A 24,494-nucleotide genomic window follows, 5' to 3' on the forward strand; every position below is an offset into this window, starting at 1 on the left:
GAAAATGTGTCTGCTAACTGGTTTAAGAAAACGCACACGGACCATAAACTGCCACACAACGGAAATGTTTATTGATGCAAAGTTTGGAGCTCTGCTTTGGAGGAACATACAGGAAGTGGGCAACAGCACGAATAAAAAATAAAATGTAAACAATCCCATCATTACCTTCAGTGACACTAGAGCTTTAGTTGGCATTTAGTTGATGCTTTCCTCACACAAAAAAAAACACAAAACGCAGCATCGACAAGGAAGTCAGGGAGTAAACTGTCACTGCATGGTCCCTTTAGGGTGTTTAATCAGAGGAAATAAAGACAGCGCACGATTCTGCTTTATTTTCAGGTTAACAAACAAAACAGTCTGTGATCGTGTTGTTTTTAGCTCTCCAGGACGAGTCTAAATAAGCTGAGGAATCATTCTTAAGCATTAATATTTTATTTCCAAACATGCATTAAACATCTGATTGCATATTGCTCTGGTGACATGAATACTGAATAAATTACCTCTGTACAAATAAACACCTATACACCCATTCTGATTTATATACTTATAGATTCTCTAGCCACAGACGATAACAGCAAAATGTACAGCTTCACAGAGACGAGAAATGATCAAACGTGTTGATACGACAGGCCGAGGATCCACCTCAGAACACAAAGTAAAAGGCTGTTTACACTCAGGCCGACTCTCCTGCAGCACCGACTGCAGCTGGTGGGATATTTAAGATGCTTTTTAACTTTTTGTTGCTATTTTTTGTGGTTTTTTGCTCAAACAGCGGCCGGTCGTCGCTCCAGAGGGTGTAGCGGTGGCAGCAGATGGAGAGTCGGCGCTCTGAAGGAACCCTGAAGGCTAACACAAGCCGCCCTCGTAGTCGTCCTCCTCCTCGGCGGCGGCCGGCGCCCCGCTAGCGCCGCCCTGTGGAGCGGCGGCGGCCTTCTTCTTCTTGCCTCCTCCTCCAGGTACCCTCAGGGAGATGGCCAGTTTGGCGTACTGGGAGGAGCAAATCAGACATAAATGAGGAATTTACACGAAATACAAAACGCTGTTTAAACAAGAGCAGAAACGGAGAGTTAGACTACTAAAAAAGGCATGTTTAGAGTGAAAAAAGTGCCTTTTAGCACAGAATTACAGTTAAGTTCACACTAAAAACAAAGTTAATGATGTTTTATACAGGCTATACATATAATATGGAGCAACTTTAACTATTACAGAGCAACTTTAGCTAACATACAGCAACTTTAGCTAACATACAGCAACTTTAGCTAACATACAGCAACTGTAACGATTATAGAGCGACTGTAACTTATTTAGAGCAACGTTAACATACAGCAATTTTAACTCATTTTTGAACAATTTTAACTCATTTTTGAGCAATTTTAAGTAATTTTTCAGCAACTTTAACTAATTTTTGAACAATTTTAACAAACATAGAGCACCTTTAACTCATTTAGAGCAATTTTAACTCATTTTTGACTAACTTGAACTAACATAGTGAGACTCTGGATGCAGAGTTTCTTTCTTTACACTCCAGGCTCTGCAGTAACTCCCATTTACTGGATCTCACTACATCTCAGCTCTGCAGCAGCAAAACAATCACTGCTAGTTGAGATAAAATGCATCAGTGCCGGGAACGTTCCCACGGACAGCAGATTTAAAACCCTGGAACACCGGGAAACTAACAGACTTAATAGGCTTAATCAGGATTGTGTGAACTCATTTGGCAAAGATTAAATGCTTCTATTTATACGATCCACACTCCAGCTTTAACTCAGGCTTTTTTACAAGACCTTTAAATATTATTTAATGTTTAATTTATTCTTTTTTTTACGGGAATACACGATAAAGAATGTGAAGCTCAGCAAAAACAGAATGCATTGTTGTTCAGCAGGAAAAATCGGCCACAGCTCGTTCAAGAGAATTCAAATCAGCGAAAAACGCCCAAAAACTGATTGTCTTCACAAAAATAAAGACGCTAACAGATCAAACGTTACCAGGCTGAAAGTCAGACAGCTGATCCCGGGTCAGCGGTACTTACGTCGTTGTCCATGTACTTCAGTAAAGGTGAGTTGCACACGCGGTACACCTGGTCCTCGTCCTGCTCGTCGTAGCCCTGCAGTAGCGTCTCCATGGCGACGCAATCCTCACTCCCGCTGTAGCCGGGCAGACTGTCGGAGATAAAAAGTTCCACCGTGAAGGTAATAATAACAATAATAATAATAATACATTTTATCTGTAAGCGCCTTTCTACACACCCAAGGTCACTTTACAAAAAAACAAATACAGCAGAACAGATAAAAAAAGATACAAAATAATTTAAAAAAAAAAACATACATGAGGTAAGAGGCAGTTAGAGCGAATCAATAATGTTGAACAGAGGAGTTTTGAGTTTGGATTTGAAAAGAGACAGAGAGTCAATATTTCAGATGTCTGGTGGGAGTGAGTTCCAGAGTTTAGGAGCAGAGCGCTGAAAGCTCCTCATGGTGCTGAGGTAGGGCTGGGCGATATGGCCAACAAAATAAAATCTTGATTTTTTTCGTCATCTTGGACGATTTTAATGGACTTTTGTTGTTTCTTTGCGGTCTGTTTGCTATGGCTAGTGCTCGCCATGCCGCACTCCTCCCATTCTTTAGGATGCCTCTGTCCGAGGTGCTGAAAGAGGTTAGTTGTGCTGCTACTCTTCGTTTTCACAGTACTTTTGCAAACCTTGCACATGACTGTAGTTTGCTCTGTGTCAGTCTTGTCAAAGCCGAACCACTTCCATATAATCGATGGAACATGAGGCCCTTTTCTCGCGACCAACTCTTCGTCTGCTGTTCTGTCCGCCATGACGGGGGTGTGAGTGTTTTGGTGGAAGGAGATGAGAGGCGGAAGCAAACGCCAGTGCACAAGTCGTGAAAGGCAGAAGAAGAATCTGTACTGTTATATATTTAAGCTCGCCTCGATTTTACGATTTGGCAAGTTTTCAAATCGTCAGGTTTTAAAAAGGCGAATTAATCGAATTAATTCCATTTATCGCCCAGCCCTGTGCTGAGGGTTAGAGGATGGAGGAGGAGGATCTGAGAGAGGAGGTGATGTGAAGGAGATCAGACAGAGAGAGAGGAGAGAGGCTGTGGATGGCCTTGAATGTACACAGGAGGATTTTGAAGTCTATTCCTGATTTCTGTTCTGGACGGGGGTGATGTGATGAAATGAGGGGGTTTGGAGATGAAGACAGCAGCTGAGTTCAGGACCAAAGAGGAGAGAGTTCCAGTAGTCGACTTGAAAGGTGAAGCAAAGTCAGAGGCAGCAGGAAGTCACCAGAGAGGGAAGAGTTTTTTATTTTGAGGAGTTTTTTTCCCTTAAGGACACTTTTTCTCTCCTCGTAATTTAAGATCAAAATGAAGCATCTGTGAGTCCTACCTGTAGCTTTCTCTGACACATTTATCAGCCGCTACGTAGTCGCCTCTGTGGAGGTGGATCAGCACCTGAGCAGTGGTTTTCTGAGGAAAGAAACACAGCAAGTCAAGAATCTGTGCAGTAAAAAAAAAAAAAAAGGTTTGTTTTCTTCTGCTCTGAAGTCAGCTTGAGTTCAACAACAACCGCCTGACTGAGAAATCTGAGCTACTATTCACATTATTATTCAGCAAAACGCGTTCTGTGAAGCGTCTTGACACAATTTGACCAGGAGTTGGCGCTACACAAATAAAACTGAATTTGGCATTGAGGCGATTCTCTAGATTTAGAGGAAATATTCTGGACTTGGACTGACAGCAAACATCCTATTTTTTTTTGTTTTATGTTTGTTTCAGTGGAGAAAAAGACAAAAATTATAGTTAAGCTGCCATCACAAAATGACTTCTGTTTGCTTTGTTTCATTTCAACATGAATATAATTAATACAGAGTAACTTAACTCGTTTAGAGAAACTTTTGCTAAAACGGAGCAACTTCAAATCATCTTAGAGCAACTTTAACTCATTTTTGAGCCACTTTTATTAATATAGAGCAAGATTTCCGTTTGCTTTGTTTCATTTCATTCAGGATTTAGACCCAAAGTCCTCTTGCTGGTGACAATAATAATAATAATAAATCAGACTGTTGCTCTTGGGTCTTTTTGCTATTATTAACTAATTTAATGATTGATTGTCCAACCTTTACTAAAACACACAAAGCCTCCTAGATTAAGTCCAGTAGAGTTTAATCTGAAACCACGACTGCTTTTTTAGTCTTTGGTTCTGTGAGGAATAAACTGGAGAAGCTGTGTTCAGATCACCGTCTGCACTAGAAACTCACTTTGAACCGACTGTGGGAACAAACGAAGGCGCATAAAGAATTAAATGAAGTAAAAAGCTGAAATAAGTCGCCCCACCTTGAAGCACATGGGGAAGTTCTCGATCTCTTTGTACATGTTCTTCTCTTTCTGCAGGGCGACGGCTGCTTCATCCAGCCTGGAAAACACAGGTATACACAGGTTAACAGGATCATCAGGACAGAACTTCATCTGAAAAACAACCTCAAAACTGCAGCCTGAGAATGTGTTTCATTGGAAACCAGCAGCTATAAAAGGCTAAAGATTGGTGCCAGCGTCCCATCAGTTCATACTTCTGTCACCTTTTTAACCTGACCAGGAGTCTGGAGGCTTTTCCCAGCAGCTCCACAGCCTGACGCAGGCGGTCCTCATTCTGCACGTTCAAAATAAAACGGATTAGTTCAACGAAATGTGTAAAAATAAAAGCCTCAGTCTGTGTTTGTCAAAGTGTGGGTCCAATCCAGAGAAGACATGAACTGCAGATTGTAAATTAGAAAAACTAGAAATCTAAAATCATTTCTAGACCACAACAAGCTGTTTGGATCAGAAAGTAAAATACTAGATTGTTCTTTGTTCTGTTGTTGTTTTGTCTCTTCATGTTTTTGTTGTTTTCTCGTCTTCTTTTCTTTGACTTTTGACATTTGCTTCATGTTTTTGTTTTGTTTCTCATTTGTGTCGTTTTGTTTCTCATTTGTGTCATTTTGTTTCTTTTTTGTCTCGTTTGTGTCCATCTTTTTGTCACTTGGTAACTATCAATTTTTTTATGTGTTTTTTGTTTTCTTCATGACATTTGTCTCATGTTTTTGTCATTTTGTGTTTCCTTTTTGTCTTGCTTGTGTTTTTCGTCTTATTTTTGTCGTTTTGTTTCTCATTTGTCTCATTTTTTGTCGCGTTTGTGTCGATCTTTTGTCACTTTATCAAATTTTTGGTGTCTTTTTTGTTTTCTTCATGACATTTGTCTCATGTTTTTGTCATTTTGTGTTTCCTTTTTGTCTTGCTTGTGTTTTTTGTCTTATTTTTGTCGTTTTGTTTCTCATTTGTCTCATTTTTTGTCTCGTTTGTGTCCATCTTTTGTCACTTTATCAAATTTTTGGTGTCTTTTTTGTTTTCTTCATGACATTTGTCTCATTTTTGTCATTTTGCGTCTCATTTTTGTAATATTTAGTTTTTATTTGTCTGACTTTTGCCATTTTGTGTTTCCTTTTTGTCATTCTTTGTTTTGCTTTAGTCGTTGTTTTGAGCATCGTTTGTGTCGCTGTGTGTTTATTTGTGTTGCTTGTCGACTTTTTTTGGCGTTTTGTCTCATTTTTGTAATATTTTGCCTTGTTTTTTGTCTTCTTTTTTTTTTGTCTGACTGTTGCCGTGTGATCATGAAGTAAAATGCTAGATCGTTCGGTTCCAGATATCTGTGACTAAATGTTGTGTTCTTTTGTAGACACTATAATGTGGAAATGATAAACTGAAGCTGAATGTTGATGAAACTGAACTTATTTTTCTTGAGAAATTCTGGGATGCTTATAATGTTTTGTCAAAAGATAATTCCTTAAATGTGATCATTTTCAGAATGTACTTTTTTAAACTAAAACAAAGGGGAAGATGTGGAGTTGTGGTTATTTCTAGGTTATTATGCTGTTATTTTACTGGTCACTGGAGGTCAAATTGGGCTGAACATTTCCCCTGAACTAAGATGAGTTTGATTCTCCTGATATTTACTGTGAAAAACAACAAAAAGGAATTAAATACAATAACACAGCCCTGCATATTCACGTTATAATATAAAAACAGAAAAAGTTTGACAACCACCAGCCTAAATCCTTCATCTTTCGTCGGCATCCTTACCTCAAACACTCCAGCCGCCTTCTGATACAAATCCACGGCTTTCTCCAGGTTTATCGGCTCGATCAGTCTGAGGAGGAACATGTGTCGCATCAGAAACGTGCCAAACGCTTCGTCTGATAATAAAATGCGATAAAGTGTAAAAACAGGTTTGTGTTTTTACTTTCCAGCCCGATCCAGAGCCATGGCAGCGGTGTCAGGAGTCCCGTTCTCCATGTACATCATGCAGGCTTTCTCGATGTACTGGATGGCCTCCGGCATTTTCTTTTGTTCCTGTCGCAGAGCAAACGCAGCAGAGTTACCGATGTGCTGCAGACGTGTGCAGACGGCGTGAATCTACAGCGGCTGCACTCACCTTCATCATCATACCCGCCTGTTCGATGGCCCTGAGGAAGAGGAGGGCAGTTAGAATAAAACTCGTGGGTTTAACGTTTAACGCAGCTGATTCAGTATTCATAGTTAATAAACAGGACACTTACTTTGCGGCATGAAAAAGCCTGAAGGACGAGTTAAGGAAATTACAGCAGTAATGTGAAGTCATACAGCGGGGACAGAAGAGGTGATCCACTACCAGTTATCTTCTTCAATAATCACATATTTGTTTAGTCTGTCAGCCTAAGGTGAGGTCTGGAGGTCTTCTCTTCGTGTTTTACTGTTGCGTATTTCAGTAAAGCACTTTATGACTCCAGTTTTTGAAGCTGGTACAGAAACATGATGGATTATTGTTCATTTAGGACACTTTATTTTGTCTCATATTTGTCATTTTCTGTCAAGGTTTTGTCATTTCATGTCTCATTTTTGCCATTTTGTGTTTCATTTTTATCATTTTGTCTCATTTTTGTCATTTGTTGTCTCAGTTTTGTTGTTTTGTGTCTCATTGTTATTATCATTTTGTGTCTCGTTTTTGTCATTTTGTCATTTTCTGTCTCGCTTTTGTCATTTGTAGTCTCAGTTTTGTTGTTTTGTGTCACATTTTTGTCATTTTGTGTCTCGTTTTTGTCATTTATTTCTATGTTCTACCTGTCAAAGCACTGTCAACGTTCTTCCTAAAAGTGCTATACAAATAATGCCACTGTTATTATAAATAGAGCTTATTCTTGTTATTACTAATCACTGCAGATGGACAAACACAGAGGATACGTTTTGTTTTCTGTGTGGTACTCAGCTTCCTTCAGGTAGGCATCCTTTGCTTGCTCATACTGCTTGGCATTCTTGAAGCAAACAGCTAAAAAAAAAAAAAAAACACAGACAGGAAGATTAATTAGCAGTAAAATATGACTGCTATTCTATCATGGTACCGGTGAAGTTTGAAGGAGTATTATTGATTTATTTTACCTGCTTTGGCGTATTCTGATGCAGCACTGTCATAATCAGGCTTCCACTTAGTCAGACTTGTCTTCAGGCTACAGAAACGGATGACATGAGCAGCTTATTGTCAATAACAGATTTAGAGGAAGTAGTGGGTAAATATTAGGCGTTAAAATAATCTAAAATGCTGTGATAAAAGCAGAATGGTGTTAGTTAATGCTGCATAACCTTCCAGCAGCAGCAGCCTCGGTGGCCTTACAGCTAGCTAGGAACACAAACTGCTGTTTTCTGACCGGGAAATGAAGCGGATTTTTGGCCGTAACTCACCATTTTTCCGCCTTAGCTATGTGCTCATGGGCTTCGTTGATCTTCTGAGCTGCCATGCCGGCAATTAATCGGTCAGATATCACGGATTCGTTATCGATAAATAGCTCTGAGAGTCGCTTCGTCGATGTTTGGATTAGCAGGAACTCCTCCTCGGCTGGTACGTCATCCCCTGTCGCAGGCTACGGCAGCCGCGGAGGGCAAAACGTACAGTACGAGAAAGGCAAAACGCAAAAGAAAAGATTAGAAAATATCACAAGCTATTCAAAAGAGTATAGCGGGTTAAGTCACCACCTTTAAGAAAAAAATCACAAAATATTTGTGTTTGAATGTCAATATAATATAAATCCAAGAAGGTAATTACACCGTAACTACAATTTTATTGTTTTTTAAATCATTTTGGACAAATTTCTGATCAATTTCAACAAGTTTTATGTCAGCTTCTATCTTTTCTCGTCATTTTGGATATTTTTTTTCTCTGGGATTATTTTCAAGTCAATCTGGACACTTTTGAGTCATTTTGGATAAGTTTTGAGTCATTTTGGACAAATTTCTTGTCATTTTCAGCAAGTTTTATGTAAGCTTGGCTCGTTTCTCCTCATTTTCGGTCATTTCTGTGTCTTTGGGAGAATTTTCTGTCATTTAGGACAAATTTCATGTCATTCTGCACTAATTTTCTGTAATTATGAGTCACTTTCAAGCCATTTTGGACAATTTCTAAGTAATTCCTGACAACTTTCGAATCATCCTGGATAATTTTCAAGTAGTTTTTGGACATCTTTTGAGTGATTTTGGATAATTTTCTTGTCATTGTCAACAAGTTTCACTCCAGCTTGTCTTTTCTCATCATTTTGGATAATTTTCTGGTCATTCTGGATGGACTTTTTGTATCATAGTTGATATCAGTGTTTCCCCTGGGTTGAAATGGCTGTGAGGTTATGTCATGACCTTCATTTTACTTAAAAATGTGAAAGAAAACTTCAACTCTGGGTTAACAACTGGTTTTCTGAAGGAGTTAGTTCTGTTTTCAAAACGGTTACCTTTTTGAACACAGAACTAGAATTTGAACACAGAATTTGTTTTGCCATTGAATGATATAATTTCGGGCACTCTATAAATCATTTTATCAAAAGAAACTAGGAACTTTATATTCCGTTGAAATCATTTGTCTCGTTTGTGAGAACGGGTTTTGTCGTGCCTAAATGTTTTAACGGGAGCCATTTTTGCAGTCACTGTCAATTCGTATCACCGTGGACAACAAAACAGTAAGCAAACTCAGTAAAGGAAGCGAGATCGATGCCTACACTGCGTTGCTCACTTTATTTTGATGACATGCGATAGTTTTGATGCTTAATTTGACATATGTCTGTGATACACACCTGCTTTTAGCCCCGAAAAACGAAACGATGGAGCGCTGCCACTTCTTGTCCGCCATGCTTGTTGACGCTAGGAACGTTCACCAACTGGAACGACCGACATTTGAAACACAAACTCGCGGGATGTCATACGAGAACTGAGTGTTACCGACTAACAGGGATGTGCCTTGCTGTCTTCAGCGAGAAAAGGCTGCCATTCTGACTTGTTGATTTCAGCGGCGAATATACCGGACTTATGTGTCAATGCTTTCTAATATTTAGCATTACTTTTTTTTTTTGGCGTGGACCAGTGAGGCGGCAATGTCGGCCAAATTGTAATGAGGCGGTGGCCTATACCAGAGAGGCGGGCCGCCTCGTCAGTCATATAGGAGGGGAAACACTGGACATTTTAGTGATAGCCAGTCATTTTTTATCAATAAGTGATTGTTTCCATAACAGATAATTATGGAATTAGTAAAGACATGATCATAATGAACATGAAAAAACATTCAGTTTTTTTGTTTTGACTTTTAATAAAAATGTATGCAAGATATATCCCATGGGCTTCAAAAGTCCCTCAGTTATAGATTGACTGAACAACATAAGTGTGATACCTGCCTGACTGAGCAATAATGACTTTATTTATATGGCACAATTGAGAACAATTCACAAGGTGCTTTCACAGTCAAAACATGCAAACATAGACAATCAATCAATCCATGACTGAAAGTTAAACGTTAAAAATAATAGAAAAAGAGAGAATTAAAGAATTGAAGATGACAAATTGCATTTAACTCTGATGTTGTCTTCATTTACGGGCACCAAAAATATTGTTTCCTTGTCTGCAAAAAATCTAAAAATTCAGCAAAAAAATGTCCAAATTTCTGAAAAATTTCCAAAACATTCAGGAAGAAAATTCCATTAAATAGTTAAAAATTTCCCTTAAAAGTTTTATTTAAAAAAAAATCCCCTAATGTTGGCAAGAAAATTTCTGAGTTAAAAAAAAAAACAAGTAGAAATTTTCCCCCAAAAATCCTAAAAATATCTAAAGTGATTAGATATATATATCAGTAAAACTTCTAATATTTTCTTTAAGAACATTCCAAAAAAAATCAACCAAAATCCACAAAATTCACTGGATTTTGGTTGAATGTTCTTAAGAAACATTTTTAACATTTCTTTTTTCCCACCAAAAAATGTTCAAAAATGTTGAAAATGTGGACGTCAGAAGTTCATAGTGAAAATATATATATATATATTTTTTCATATTTTCAAACTTTAAAGGACGACACGAGGGTTAAATGTGAAATAATAAACAAGCACCGGATGCGGAAACGACGTCACAGCTCCCCGGCGTCTAATGGCTGAACAACAACAAACTGTCGGCTAAGAAACTTTACCGAACTTCTTCACACACAAAGGAAAGTTAGAAACAGCTTCGCGTTTCCGTCGCATATCCATTCAGGTGTCTTTGTTTGTTCTTTTTTTAAATCACAAATGTGGAATTACTAAATGGATCCGAGGTATGACATACCGCGGAGGGCCGCCGGTGGTGGCGGCGGGGGCTCCGCGAACTCGTCCCCCGCTCTGGGGTCTCAGTCCCGCCGCAGGAAGATGCCTCCCAGACCCGCTGACTTTAAACTGCAGATTATCATCATCGGCTCCCGCGGCGTCGGTAAAACCAGCCTCATGGAGAGATTTACCGACGACACTTTCTGCGAAGCCTGCAAGTCGACCGTAGGTGAGGACTGGAGGCGTTTATATTTCTGTCAACTTTCATATTTAACTAGCTTACAGCATGTAGCAGGGCTCCGACTACTTAATGGAGTGAAGCTGCTTTAACTGCCTCAGGCTGGACGTAATAAACAAACTGTCTTTACCGTGTAATGGGGCTGAACAGAGGTTAGACTCTTAGCTTTGAGTGGTGGCTAACTTCAGCTAACTTTAACGTTGTTCTAGATAAAAAACCGTCTTTGCTAGCTGATCATGTTGCTACGGAGGGGTGTCAAACTCATTCCAGTCCAGGTTCCACCTTCAGCCCATTTTGATCTAAAGTGACCAGTAAAATCACAGCATAGTAACATATAAATAACCACAACTCCTAATTTTTTACGTTTGTTTTAGTGCACAAACGTACATGTTCACGTTTAAGGAATTATCTTTTTTACAAAACATCATGAACAATCTAAAACTTGTCAAGAAAAATAAATTACATTTCAGCAACATTCAGCCTCAGTTCATCATTTCCACATTACAACTTCCAGATCACAGAGTGTCTACAGAGGAACACGACATTTAGTCACAGCTATCTGGAACTGAACGATACAGTACTTTGCTTTTAAAAAGACAAAAACAACCAAAACAATACAAAATATTACAAAAATAAGATGCACAATGACAAGAAATGAGATAAATGACATGAAAGGAAACAAAAAAGATTTCAGAAAAAGTTACAAAGTGACCAAAAAATGGACAAATGAAACAAAAAATAACAGAACTGTGAAGCAAAACGCTATGCAAAACAATGAATAAAGCAAAGTGACAAAAATGAGACACAAAATGACAAAAGCCTGAAACAAACTGACAAAAAAATAAACAACACAAGCAAAACAAAAAACAACACAAATGATGCACAAAGCGACAAAAATGAGAAACCCATATTCAAGTATGCTCACAGGCATAGCTGCTGATTAAAAACAAGTGTACCTGACAGATTTGCAGATTTGAGATGCATGACGTGTGTTTGTTTGTAGAATTGTGTAAACAGTCGTGTGACCTGTTCAGCAGCCGGTCATAGCGTCCATCCCAAAATAGCCAAGCAGCTGCTGTGGCAGAGCTCCATTTTGAGCTCAGTCATTCCTATGACACAGGTTTGTGTGAGCTGCTGCGTCGCTGATATTGTGTGTGTTTTATGAGGTAACCATGACGGGGTTAGCTGGACTGTCACTCAGATCAGTCTGAAAGCTCTGTTCTCTAATCTTATGATGTCTTTTTCTTAATAGAGCATTTTAAATGTATGATCCAGATAAAACCGCCTGACTCAGTGTGTGGTAGCAGTTAAACCCAAGAAACTCAGCATGTCGAGCCACATTATGGAGGTTGAAACTGTAATTTAACTGCATGTGACACCTTAATGAGCATCATGTTGTAAAACCAGACACCCAGTTATTAATAATAATTATAACTTTATTTGTATAGCACCTTTAAGAAAAACATTCACAAAGTGCTTTGACAGGTAGAACATTAAGAATGACACAAAATGACAAAAATGAGGAATAAAAGGACAAAAACGAGACACAAAATGTTGACACGGGCTAACTGAAATTATGTCCACATGAAGCCAGACAGTCACAGATTCGCTGGTGTTTTCCTGCCTTCATGTGTTTGTTGTGATCTCCCTCATAGGAGTCGACTTCAAAATCAAGACCGTGGAGTTGAGAGGAAAGAAGATCCGACTGCAGATTTGGTGAGTCACCGGCCATGAGTCTGGATTTCCTCTGCTCTTCTGTTCCTCCAGTCTGTCTGAACACTTTGCAGGCTGCTCTAACTAAACCACAGCATGCTCTCTAGGAACATCTCAGCCGTCTGACACTCCTTAATGCACGTTTGACATGAGAAACCTTTGTTTTACGTCCTCGTTGTACCAGCAGCATGAACCTCTCGATGCTCTCCCATATTTAGCATCTACTCCATTAAATTTGCTGTTCACAAAAAAATATCAAAAATTGTTTGTTTTTTTAAATGTTCTTAAGAAACATTTTTAACATTTCTTTTCTTCCACCAAAAAATGTTTAAAGATTTCCCAAAAATGTTGAAAATGTGGACATCAGAAGTTTTACTGTAATTTTTTATAGAACGGGTCAATTTGACCGCAAGACAACATGATAGTTAAATGTATGTTTTTGTGATTCTTTGAGTGTGATTTCTGATTGAAATTGACTGATTGTTCAACCCTAAATCAGACGAAATGGCTTTTATTGACTTTATTATGATAATATGCAGTTTAAAAAGCAAGTGTTTTCAGACCTGGTATTATTACTCCAACATTCCATCAGTGGCAAACAGGATGCTACTTTGCTCTGTTATGTCTTTACTGTCCTGTGACTTCAATCAGTCCTTAATTACATTAGGTGTCCACTGATTTAAAATGACAGAAACGAGACACAAAATGACACAAGCAAGACACAAAATGACGAAATGGCAGACATATAATGGCAAAATGTAGACACAAAATGACAAAGGTCAACTCAAAGTATGTCCACATTGATTTAAAAACAGATTAGCATGCCACAAATTACAGTTAGGAAAAATTCCATACTGACTGAATGTGTGGCGACGCTGGGCTAAAATGTGGGAACTCCATGGCTTGTTTCACTCACACATCTGTCCTGCTCTCTGACACATCTGTCCTGCTCTCTGACACATTTGTCCTGCTCTCTGACACATTTGTCCTGCTCTCTGACACATCTGTCCTGCTCTCTGACACATCTGTCCTGCTCTCTCACACATCTGTCCTGCTCTCTGACACATCTGTCCTGCTCTCTGACACATCTGTCCTGCTCTCTGACACATTTGTCCTGCTCTCTGACACATTTGTCCTGCTCTCTGACACATCTGTCCTGCTCTCTGACACATCTGTCCTGCTCTCTGACACATCTGTCCTGCTCTCTGACACATTTGTCCTGCTCTCTGACACATCTGTCCTGCTCTCTGACACATCTGTCCTGCTCTCTCACACATCTGTCCTGCTCTCTGACACATCTGTCCTGCTCTCTGACACATCTGTCCTGCTCTCTGACACATCTGTCCTGCTCTCTGACACATCTGTCCTGCTCTCTGACACATCTGTCCTGCTCTCTGACACATCTGTCCTGCTCTCTGACACATCTGTCCTGCTCTCTCACACATCTGTCCTGCTCTCTGACACATCTGTCCTGCTCTCTCACACATCTGTCCTGCTCTCTGACACATCTGTCCTGCTCTCTGACACATCTGTCCTGCTCTCTCACACATCTGTCCTGCTCTCTGACACATCTGTCCTGCTCTCTCACACATTTGTCCTGCTCTCTGACACATCTGTCCTGCTCTCTCACACATTTGTCCTGCTCTCTGACACATCTGTCCTGCTCTCTGACACATCTGTCCTGCTCTCTGACACATCTGTCCTGCTCTCTGACACATTTGTCCTGCTCTCTGACACATCTGTCCTGCTCTCTGACACATCTGTCCTGCTCTCTGACACATCTGTCCTGCTCTCTGACACATCTGTCCTGCTCTCTGACACATTTGTCCTGCTCTCTGACACATTTGTCCTGCTCTCTGACACATCTGTCCTGCTCTCTCACACATTTGTCCTGCTCTCTGACACATCTGTCCTGCTCTCTCACACATTTGTCCTGCTCTCTGACACATCTGTCCTGCTCTCTGACACATCTGTCCTGCTCTCTGACACATCTGTCCTGCTCTCTGACACATCTGTCCTGCTCTCTGACACATCTGTCCTGCTCTCTGACACATCTGTCCTGCTCTCTGACACATCTGTCCTGCTCTCTGACACATCTGTCCTGCTCTCTGACACATCTGTCCTGCTCTCTGACACATCTGTCCTGCTCTCTGACACATCTGTCCTGCTCTCTCACACATTTGTCCTGCTCTCTGACACATCTGTCCTGCTCTCTCACACATTTGTCCTGCTCTCTGACACATCTGTCCTGCTCTCTCACACATTTGTCCTGCTCTCTGACACATCTGTCCTGCTCTCTGACACATTTGTCCTGCTCTCTCACACATTTGTCCTGCTCTCTGACACATCTGTCCTGCTCTCTGACACATTTGTCCTGCTCTCTGACACATCTGTCCTGCTCTCTGACACATCTGTCCTGCTCTCTGACACATCTGTCCTGCTCTCTGACACATCTGTCCTGCTCTCTGACACATCTGTCCTGCTCTCTGACACATCTGTCCTGCTCTCTGACACATCTGTCCTGCTCTCTGACACATTTGTCCTGCTCTCTGACACATCTGTCCTGCTCTCTGACACATCTGTCCTGCTCTCTGACACATTTGTCCTGCTCTCTGACACATCTGTCCTGCTCTCTGACACATTTGTCCTGCTCTCTGACACATCTGTCCTGCTCTCTCACACATCTGTCCTGCTCTCTGACACATCTGTCCTGCTCTCTGACACATCTGTCCTGCTCTCTGACACATTTGTCCTGCTCTCTGACACATTTGTCCTGCTCTCTGACACATTTGTCCTGCTCTCTGACACATCTGTCCTGCTCTCTGACACATCTGTCCTGCTCTCTGACACATCTGTCCTGCTCTCTGACACATCTGTCCTGCTCTCTGACACATCTGTCCTGCTCTCTGACACATCTGTCCTGCTCTCTGACACATCTGTCCTGCTCTCTGACACATTTGTCCTGCTCTCTGACACATTTGTCCTGCTCTCTGACACATTTGTCCTGCTCTCTGACACATCTGTCCTGCTCTCTGACACATTTGTCCTGCTCTGACACATCTGTCCTGCTCTCTGACACATCTGTCCTGCTCTCTGACACATTTGTCCTGCTCTCTGACACATTTGTCCTGCTCTCTGACACATTTGTCCTGCTCTCTGACACATTTGTCCTGCTCTCTGACACATTTGTCCTGCTCTCTGACACATCTGTCCTGCTCTCTGACACATCTGTCCTGCTCTCTGACACATTTGTCCTGCTCTCTCACACATCTGTCCTGCTCTCTGACACATCTGTCCTGCTCTCTGACACATCTGTCCTGCTCTCTGACACATTTGTCCTGCTCTCTGACACATCTGTCCTGCTCTCTCACACATCTGTCCTGCTCTCTCACACATCTGTCCTGCTCTCTGACACATCTGTCCTGCTCTCTGACACATCTGTCCTGCTCTCTGACACATCTGTCCTGCTCTCTGACACATCTGTCCTGCTCTCTCACACATCTGTCCTGCTCTCTGACACATTTGTCCTGCTCTCTGACACATTTGTCCTGCTCTCTCACACATCTGTCCTGCTCTCTGACACATCTGTCCTGCTCTCTGACACATTTGTCCTGCTCTCTGACACATTTGTCCTGCTCTCTGACACATTTGTCCTGCTCTCTCACACATTTGTCCTGCTCTCTGACACATTTGTCCTGCTCTCTCACACATCTGTCCTGCTCTCTGACACATCTGTCCTGCTCTCTGACACATCTGTCCTGCTCTCTGACACATTTGTCCTGCTCTCTGACACATCTGTCCTGCTCTCTCACACATCTGTCCTGCTCTCTCACACATCTGTCCTGCTCTCTGACACATCTGTCCTGCTCTCTGACACATCTGTCCTGCTCTCTGACACATCTGTCCTGCTCTCTGACACATCTGTCCTGCTCTCTCACACATCTGTCCTGCTCTCTGACACATTTGTCCTGCTCTCTGACACATTTGTCCTGCTCTCTCACACATCTGTCCTGCTCTCTGACACATCTGTCCTGCTCTCTGACACATTTGTCCTGCTCTGACACATCTGTCCTGCTCTCTGACACATTTGTCCTGCTCTCTGACACATCTGTCCTGCTCTCTGACACATCTGTCCTGCTCTCTGACACATTTGTCCTGCTCTCTCACACATCTGTCCTGCTCTCTGACACATCTGTCCTGCTCTCTGACACATCTGTCCTGCTCTCTGACACATTTGTCCTGCTCTCTGACACATCTGTCCTGCTCTCTCACACATCTGTCCTGCTCTCTCACACATCTGTCCTGCTCTCTGACACATCTGTCCTGCTCTCTGACACATCTGTCCTGCTCTCTGACACATCTGTCCTGCTCTCTGACACATCTGTCCTGCTCTCTCACACATCTGTCCTGCTCTCTGACACATTTGTCCTGCTCTCTGACACATTTGTCCTGCTCTCTCACACATCTGTCCTGCTCTCTGACACATCTGTCCTGCTCTCTGACACATCTGTCCTGCTCTCTCACACATCTGTCCTGCTCTCTGACACATTTGTCCTGCTCTCTGACACATTTGTCCTGCTCTCTGACACATTTGTCCTGCTCTCTGACACATTTGTCCTGCTCTCTCACACATTTGTCCTGCTCTCTGACACATTTGTCCTGCTCTCTCACACATCTGTCCTGCTCTCTGACACATCTGTCCTGCTCTCTGACACATCTGTCCTGCTCTCTGACACATTTGTCCTGCTCTCTCACACATCTGTCCTGCTGTCTGACACATTTGTCCTGCTCTCTCACACATCTGTCCTGCTGTCTGATACATCTGTCCTGCTCACCGACACATCTGTCCTGCTCTCTAACACCCACCCACCCCTCCATCCACGCCCCACATCCTCCCTTCCACCCGTCCCGTCTTCTCCAAACCCTCGGCCTGTCGGATCAGGGTGGCTGTGTGTTGTCTTCTCATGCTGAAGCGCTCACATGGAGCTCCATCAGTGCTGCCACGCCTCACCTAACCTCTGCTGCTGCTTCTGTCCACACTTTAAGCCTGACTGTGACTCACAGGGAGGAGGATGAAGGTACAGTAACAGACCGGCTGTCACTCAGATGATCAGCTGAGTCACAGCATAGCTTCAAGTCAGTCAAAACCTGCATTCATACTAAAGATCATGTCGATTTCCAAAATGAAACGCGTTCATTCTGCAGACATGAATCTCAATCAGCTGATCCTGCTTTGGAAAACAGTGTGTGTGTTTTTTTAGCTTTAATACCAGATGATGATAATCTGAATAACAGATTTAGCGTGCAAGGAGTGATTCAGTGTTTTAAAATCACTCATGTTCTGGAATCATCAGTATTAATCTGTGATCAGACAATAGATTGACATCGATTTGATTCTTCTTTCACCGTCTATTTGACGTGTTAAAGTCTCTGCACACTGTGTGACCCAAGATAGGATGGTGGTGATCTCTTTGGTCTTGGCTCAGAATCGGTGGTCCGATGTCTCACTGAGAGACAGGTTCAAGGCCGACCAAAGACAAGCTGGCATAAAATCCTGTCAGCTCCGTTCACGTTTGGCTAGTTTTCCTGTGATTGTAGGGCTCATGTTTGGCTAGTTTCCCTGTGATTGTAGGGCTCATGTTTGGCTAGTTTCCCTGTGATTGTAGGGCTCATGTTTGGCTAGTTTCCCTGTGATTGTAGGGCTCATGTTTGGCTAGTTTCCCTTTGATTGTAGGGCTCATGTTTGGCTAGTTTCCCTTTGATTGTAGGGCTCATGTTTGGCTAGTTTCCCTGTGATTGTAGGGCTCATGTTTGGCTAGTTTCCCTTTGATTGTAGGGTTCATGTTTGGCTAGTTTCCCTGTGATTGTAGGGCTCATGTTTGGCTAGTTTCCCTGTGATTGTAGGGTTCATGTTTGTCTAGTTTCCCTGTGATTGTAGGGTTCATGTTTGGCTAGTTTCTCTGTGATTGTAGGGCTCATGTTTGGCTAGTTTCTCTGTGATTGTAGGGCTCATGTTTGGCTAGTTTCCCTGTGATTGTAGGGTTCATGTTTGTCTAGTTTCCCTGTGATTGTAGGGCTCATGTTTGGCTAGTTTCCCTGTGATTGTAGGGCTCATGTTTGGCTAGTTTCCCTGTGATTGTAGGGCTCATGTTTGGCTAGTTTCCCTGTGATTGTAGGGCTCATGTTTGGCTAGTTTCCCTGTGATTGTAGGGTTCATGTTTGGCTAGTTTCCCTGTGATTGTAGGGCTCATGTTTGGCTAGTTTCCCTGTGATTGTAGGGTTCATGTTTGTCTAGTTTCCCTGTGATTGTAGGGTTCATGTTTGGCTAGTTTCTCTGTGATTGTAGGGCTCATGTTTGGCTAGTTTCTCTGTGATTGTAGGGTTCATGTTTGTCTAGTTTCCCTGTGATTGTAGGGCTCATGTTTGGCTAGTTTCCCTTTGATTGCAGGGTTCATGTTTGGCTAGTTTCCCTGTGATTGTAGGGCTCATGTTTGGCTAGTTTTCCTGTGATTGCAGGGCTCATGTTTGGCTCGTTTCCCTGTGATTGTAGGGCTCATGTTTGGCTAGTTTCTCTGTGATTGTAGGGCTCATGTTTGTCTAGTTTCCCTGTGATTGTAGGGTTCATGTTTGGCTAGTTTCTCTGTGATTGTAGGGTTCATGTTTGTCTAGTTTCCCTGTGATTGTAGGGCTCATGTTTGGCTAGTTTCCCTTTGATTGCAGGGTTCATGTTTGGCTAGTTTCCCTGTGATTGTAGGGTTCATGTTTGGCTAGTTTTCCTGTGATTGCAGGGCTCATGTTTGGCTAGTTTCCCTGTGATTGTAGGGCTCATGTTTGGCTAGTTTCTCTGTGATTGTAGGGTTCATGTTTGTCTAGTTTCCCTGTGATTGTAGGGTTCATGTTTGGCTAGTTTCTCTGTGATTGTAGGGCTCATGTTTGGCTAGTTTCTCTGTGATTGTAGGGTTCATGTTTGGCTAGTTTCCCTGTGATTGTAGGGCTCCGTTTATGCTTCAGTTGTTTATTTTTTATGGATGGACGCATGAAATCTTCACAGAGCAGACCTCACATCGTGCCCAAGGATTATTAGATTCATGTTGTACAGCATAGTGAGCTGGGAACCTATAAATTGTTAAAATCACACAGTGTGGAGAGGCCTGAAGTCGTAATCATCTTTAACGAATGAGAAATAATCTTTAAAGTTCTGGTGACTTTGCACTCACATGACTGTTTTTTTTTAAATATATTTGTTGCATTTCTTCTTCCAGGGACACTGCTGGCCAGGAGAGGTTCAACAGCATCACGTCGGCCTACTACAGAGGAGCTAAGGGAATAGTGCTGGTGTACGATATCACAAAACAGGAGACTTTTGATGACCTGCCCAAATGGATGAAGATGATAGACAAGGTAAATGATAGTCCAGCATAGCAGGAAGTGTTTTCTACTCATTTCTCCGTTGTAATGGGAAAAAAATTATTGTTTACTTCCCCTGTTTTCATAGTTCTGCCTTTACCTCTCAGCTTATCGCTGATAGCAGGAACATAAACCAGTGTTGTTTTGTTTTTAATATTTTGCTTTCTTTTGGCAAAACATGTCGTCCCAAGTGTCTAGAATTTTATTCAGTTGCTCTCTCTTTCCATTTTTATGCTCACATTAGTATTCAGTAATCATTGAAAGTTCATCTTAGCGGACAGAAAGTAAACAGTTCAGAAGCTCCTTCAAGTTACCAAAAATTAAATTGTACCAGTGCCAAATAAAACTCTATAAATTGTTGAAACCCACGAGAAGGAATAAACACAACACTACAACCACATGGAATACATTTCTTTCAGTTCCTTCAAAACTGTATAATAAACAAAAAAACCCTCTCTTTGATGTCAGGCTTAGAAAACACATAGCAAAGCAGTGCAGCTGATGTGGTGTAGCGCCCCCTGTAGGCCAGCAGAACACCGGGGCTGGACTTGAGACCTGTGGGGGCCCCGGTGTTCCTTTGGGTCCTCCGTGGATCGGTCTCGTTTTAGGTTAGTAACCCGGTTTGATGAGGCCGGTGGTTTCCTGAAGTGAGTCCGCTCTGCTCTGTTTCCTGTCAGTACGCCTCAGAGGAAGCCGAGCTGCTGCTGGTCGGGAACAAGCTGGACTGTGAGACTGATCGCATCATCACCAGACAACAAGGAGAGAGGGTGGGTTTAGCAGAAAGTAGTGCAGGAAGATAAATAATAAGAAAAACTTCATTTTCTCTAATGTCAAACAAAGAGTACAGAGCAAAACAATCAAACTGCGATCATGTCTAGAGTGGAAACTTTTCCCTCACGTTTGAGATTGTTTAACTTCAGGTTCTCTGCTGATGCTGAGCTCGTTTGGTTTGTTTTCCAGTTTTCCTCTCGAATAAGCGGAATGCGTTTCTGCGAAGCTAGTGCCAAGGACAACTTTAACGTGGATGAGATCTTCCTGAAGCTCGTGGATGACATCCTCAGCAAGGTCGGTGTGCTGAAGTCTGAAGATGAAGTTACTGAACTGATGCATTCTTTAGTGTTTTATGCAGTAACCTGCTCTGTCCATTAATCCAGTTACATTTAACACAGCTTCTGTCTGCTGAATACTGACTGTTGTAGATGTGATTCGATTTTCATTAATTAGGGGCTAAGTTAGTGTTCACACTAACACTTTACATATACAAGGGGGTCTGTCACAAAACGACAGAAATGAGACGCAAAACGACAGAAATGAGACGCAAAACGACAGAAATGAGACACAAAATGACAGAAATGAGACACAAAATGACAGAAATGAGACACAAAATGACAAAAAGGAGACACAAAATTACAGAAACTAGACAAAATGACAGAAATGAGACAAAAAACAAGACACAAAGCAACAGAAACTAGACACGAGATCAACAAAAACTAGACACAAAATGTCAAAAACGAGACACAAAACGACTATGGATATTCAGTCACGCTGTTCGAATATTAATTTTGAGGTCTAAGATGATTTGAGATGGAGGAACATTAATTCTTTGTAGGAACATTTGATTTTGTCTGAAATGTTTGGTTATTTCTCATCACACCGTCGTATTTAGAGAAACATTTTTTGCATGTTTCATATTTGAACTAGATTATCTGATCTACTTATCCAATATTCCAGATTCTGAATCAATGACATGAGAAATAAAAGTAAAAACTTCTGTCTCTAACACTTCCTGAAATATTCTCTTCTGAACAGAACCTAAAACTTTGATGCATTAAAAGCATGCTGTAATGTAGAAGTGCACAGATACCATTTGAAATATCCAGTTATGCTCAAAAACCTTCAACCAAATCAGAGATGGTTGAGTAGAAGATCTAAGATGATTTGAGATGGAGGGACACTCATTCTTTGTGGGAACATTTGATTCCTTCCCCTGTTCTTCCTCTTTCCCTTTAAGAATTCCTATTTTTATAGTTCCCTTCCCTGTTTGACCAGCCTGCTGCAATCACAGGAAAATAATCCTCGAGCTGTGATGCTGTTGCTCCTTATTGTCGTCCTTCTTCTGTCTTGGCTGCTGACTTCTTTTTTCCTCCAGATGCCTCTGGAAGTCCCCAACAAGGAGCTCTCCAACAGCGTCCTGTCGCTGCAGCCCGAACCCGAAGTGCCGCCGGAGTTGCCCCCTCCTCGCATGCGCTGCTGTTGAGAGCGGTTCACCATCCTACAAAACACACACACTCACAAAACACAAAACACACACACGCAGAGCACCGACGTGGCCACCAGGGGGCGGCACAAAGCAGCAGATTGAGATGATGGAAAGCTGCTGTTACTTGCATGGACTGACTCTCTGAAACAAACAGTATTATCCCCCTAAACACTAACACTTACCCCGCTGAATCACCCCCTTCCTTCCCACCGCCTTCGTGTCTACACTCGACCCAGACTACCTCATAGCTCCGACGGACGGCTAGGCTAGCCAGGTGCCTTCCAGGTAGAGAGCCCTCTGGTAGCAGCTGCACATTTCCTAAAGAGGGAGGATTTCTCTTCCTGTTTTCTCACCAAGTCTACTGTTATCTCTGCATTTCGTAGCTCGCCGTCAAACGGGGTAAAAACATCCAGCTTAGTTCAGATTCTGGGTCTCATAGGTACAGTAGCTTCATGTACTTATTAGCAGGTGAAAAGGAAAGAAAAGCACACGGTGTAAATATATCGACTGGACACGGCGGCTGTGAGGTGGGGATCATATCGGTTTCTGTTGCTTTTTGTTGTTTTTGCCTTAAAGTATTGAAGCGGCTGCGATTCAAACGTGTTTAAACTGTTTTTGCACTACAATCCATCTTCCCAGAGTTGAGCTGAAAAGCACACGACTTGTAGTTGAGCACTAATAAAGATCGACGTCTGACGAAAACGCAAGGACAGATGGGTAATGTAGTCTTTTATTTTGAGGGGTTGGTGTTCGTACGGGGCGTTCTCCATGTGACACGCGTGGTTTGAGCGTTTGTTTTTGTTACTAACATTTCGTTTTCTTCCTCTTGAGTTCAGATGCAGGTTAAAGAAGAATGTGTGCGCAGGAAGGTTTGTGTAGTCTTCGAACGACTCAGGAAGCTTTCACTCGATTCGATTAATAAAGAAGCATCTTAAATTTAATGCTAGAAGTGCACTTTTGTTTCATTGGAGCGCCTTTGGATTTTCTAAACCCTCACGTCGTTCTGCGGGTCAAAATTGGCCCGTTTTAAAGTTTGAAAATGTGGGGAAAAAAATAGATTTTCACAGTGAAACTTGTGATGTCCACATTTTCAACATTTTTTGGTGGAAAAAAGAAATGTTGAAAATGTCAAGAATATTCTCAAATAAAACAACCAAAATCCAGCAAATTTCTCTGGATTTTGGTTGATTTTTTTCTGTGAATGTTCTTTAAAAAAATATTAAAAGTTTTACGGATATATATGGAGTCACTTTAGATGTTTTTTAGGAAGATTTATTTTACTCATTTTTTGAAAATATTTAGAAGAATTTTCTTGCCAAATTTAAGGGATTTTTTTAATGAAAACTTTTTCGGGATTTTTTTTTTTTTTTGCAAATTTTCATAAATTTGGGGGATTTTTTTGCAGATTTTTTGGATTTTTTTTCAGACAAGGAAACGATATTTTTGGTGCCTGTAAATGAGGACAGCAGGACGGTTAATTTGGCAGTTTTGTTCTGGATATCCCATTACTTGCACATTTTCAGAAATGCGACACTATGCATGTAACGTACGCCCAACGCCACCGTTATTTCTTCCGTCTCGACATTAATGCAATATTAGCGACGTAGCACTGTGAGCGTTTGTTCGGTTCTTGAACTAGAAGCTCGAGTCAACTCAAAGCACCTGATCTGAAATTACTCAAACTCACTTTCTCCGTTCTTTTTTTTTTTTTTTTTTACTTTAATGTTAAGCTTTTGTGGGCTTAAGATGGCACATTATGTATCCTGACAAATGAACCGTTTCGTTCCAGAACTAAAGGCGGTGAAATGGAACTCGTTTTATGATGAAGTTGATCAGCCAGCAGAGTGACCTTTGGGTTCAGATTATCTGACTTTTCTCGCTTGTTTTTGGAATGAAACCCTCCATTTGCTTCCCTTCTCCTCGTCTCTTTTATTTGAGCACTAACCCTGCGGTCTTTGTTCTAATAGCCAAGCCTTATACTACTCAGTGTTTAAAAATAAGATCGACATTCTTAGAAAACGCTATTATTTCCAACGTGTATCCTTAAATATGGAAGACTGTCCTTTGTATTAAACCTGTTACCTTTGAGAAGTTCTGGCATGTTTAAAAGCAGATTTGTGGTATTTATAACTTGTGGCATTCTTGAACTAATGAAATGCAATTAAAGATGTCTATATTTATTACCAGATGTGGGTCTTTGTTTGTTTTTTTTTCCTCTCCAGTGTCTCTAACAGTGATGTTTTATTTGTGGAACAGAT

General features: G+C 41.5%; 2 protein-coding genes across 2 annotated transcripts; one reads left to right on the forward strand and one right to left on the reverse strand.

Annotated features, from left to right (window-relative positions):
* Positions 1-49: 49 nt before the first annotated feature.
* Positions 50-7,939, reverse strand: napgb (N-ethylmaleimide-sensitive factor attachment protein, gamma b). The gene is made up of 12 exons (XM_022221554.2): positions 7,755-7,939; positions 7,455-7,522; positions 7,260-7,344; positions 6,599-6,616; positions 6,475-6,505; positions 6,283-6,392; positions 6,123-6,189; positions 4,586-4,656; positions 4,344-4,422; positions 3,397-3,476; positions 2,033-2,162; positions 50-987 (listed from the first exon to the last, which is right to left on the reverse strand). Exons 1-12 carry the CDS (start codon positions 7,808-7,810, stop codon positions 847-849), a joined length of 936 nt encoding a protein of 311 aa, XP_022077246.1. The 5' UTR covers positions 7,811-7,939; the 3' UTR covers positions 50-846.
* Positions 7,940-10,445: 2,506 nt separating this feature from the next.
* Positions 10,446-24,424, forward strand: rab12 (RAB12, member RAS oncogene family). Its single transcript, XM_051952959.1, has 6 exons — positions 10,446-10,847; positions 12,512-12,572; positions 19,832-19,970; positions 20,654-20,743; positions 20,937-21,041; positions 22,126-24,424. The coding sequence occupies exons 1-6, from the start codon at positions 10,619-10,621 to the stop codon at positions 22,231-22,233; spliced, it is 732 nt and encodes a 243-aa protein (XP_051808919.1). The 5' UTR covers positions 10,446-10,618; the 3' UTR covers positions 22,234-24,424.
* The last annotated feature ends 70 nt before the right edge of the window (positions 24,425-24,494 follow it).

The sequence above is a fragment of the Acanthochromis polyacanthus genome, chromosome 9 (genome assembly GCF_021347895.1).
Source record: "Acanthochromis polyacanthus isolate Apoly-LR-REF ecotype Palm Island chromosome 9, KAUST_Apoly_ChrSc, whole genome shotgun sequence".
Classification (NCBI taxonomy): Eukaryota; Metazoa; Chordata; class Actinopteri; family Pomacentridae; genus Acanthochromis; species Acanthochromis polyacanthus.

Excerpts from the sequence above, each read along its gene's own strand:
- rab12 (XM_051952959.1), top strand. The coding sequence starts at position 10,619 with ATGGATCCGAGGTATGACATACCGCGGAGGGCCGCCGGTGGTGGCGGC. Across the intron at positions 10,848-12,511 it reads AGCCTGCAAGTCGACCGTAG|GAGTCGACTTCAAAATCAAG; the intron begins GTGAGGACTGGA and ends TCTCCCTCATAG. Across the intron at positions 20,744-20,936 it reads CCAGACAACAAGGAGAGAGG|TTTTCCTCTCGAATAAGCGG; the intron begins GTGGGTTTAGCA and ends TTTGTTTTCCAG.
- napgb (XM_022221554.2), bottom strand. The coding sequence starts at position 7,810 with ATGGCAGCTCAGAAGATCAACGAAGCCCATGAGCACATAGCTAAGGCG. Across the intron at positions 4,657-6,122 it reads AGGCGGCTGGAGTGTTTGAG|AATGAGGACCGCCTGCGTCA; the intron begins GTAAGGATGCCG and ends TTGAACGTGCAG. Across the intron at positions 2,163-3,396 it reads TGTGTCAGAGAAAGCTACAG|TCTGCCCGGCTACAGCGGGA; the intron begins GTAGGACTCACA and ends TATCTCCGACAG.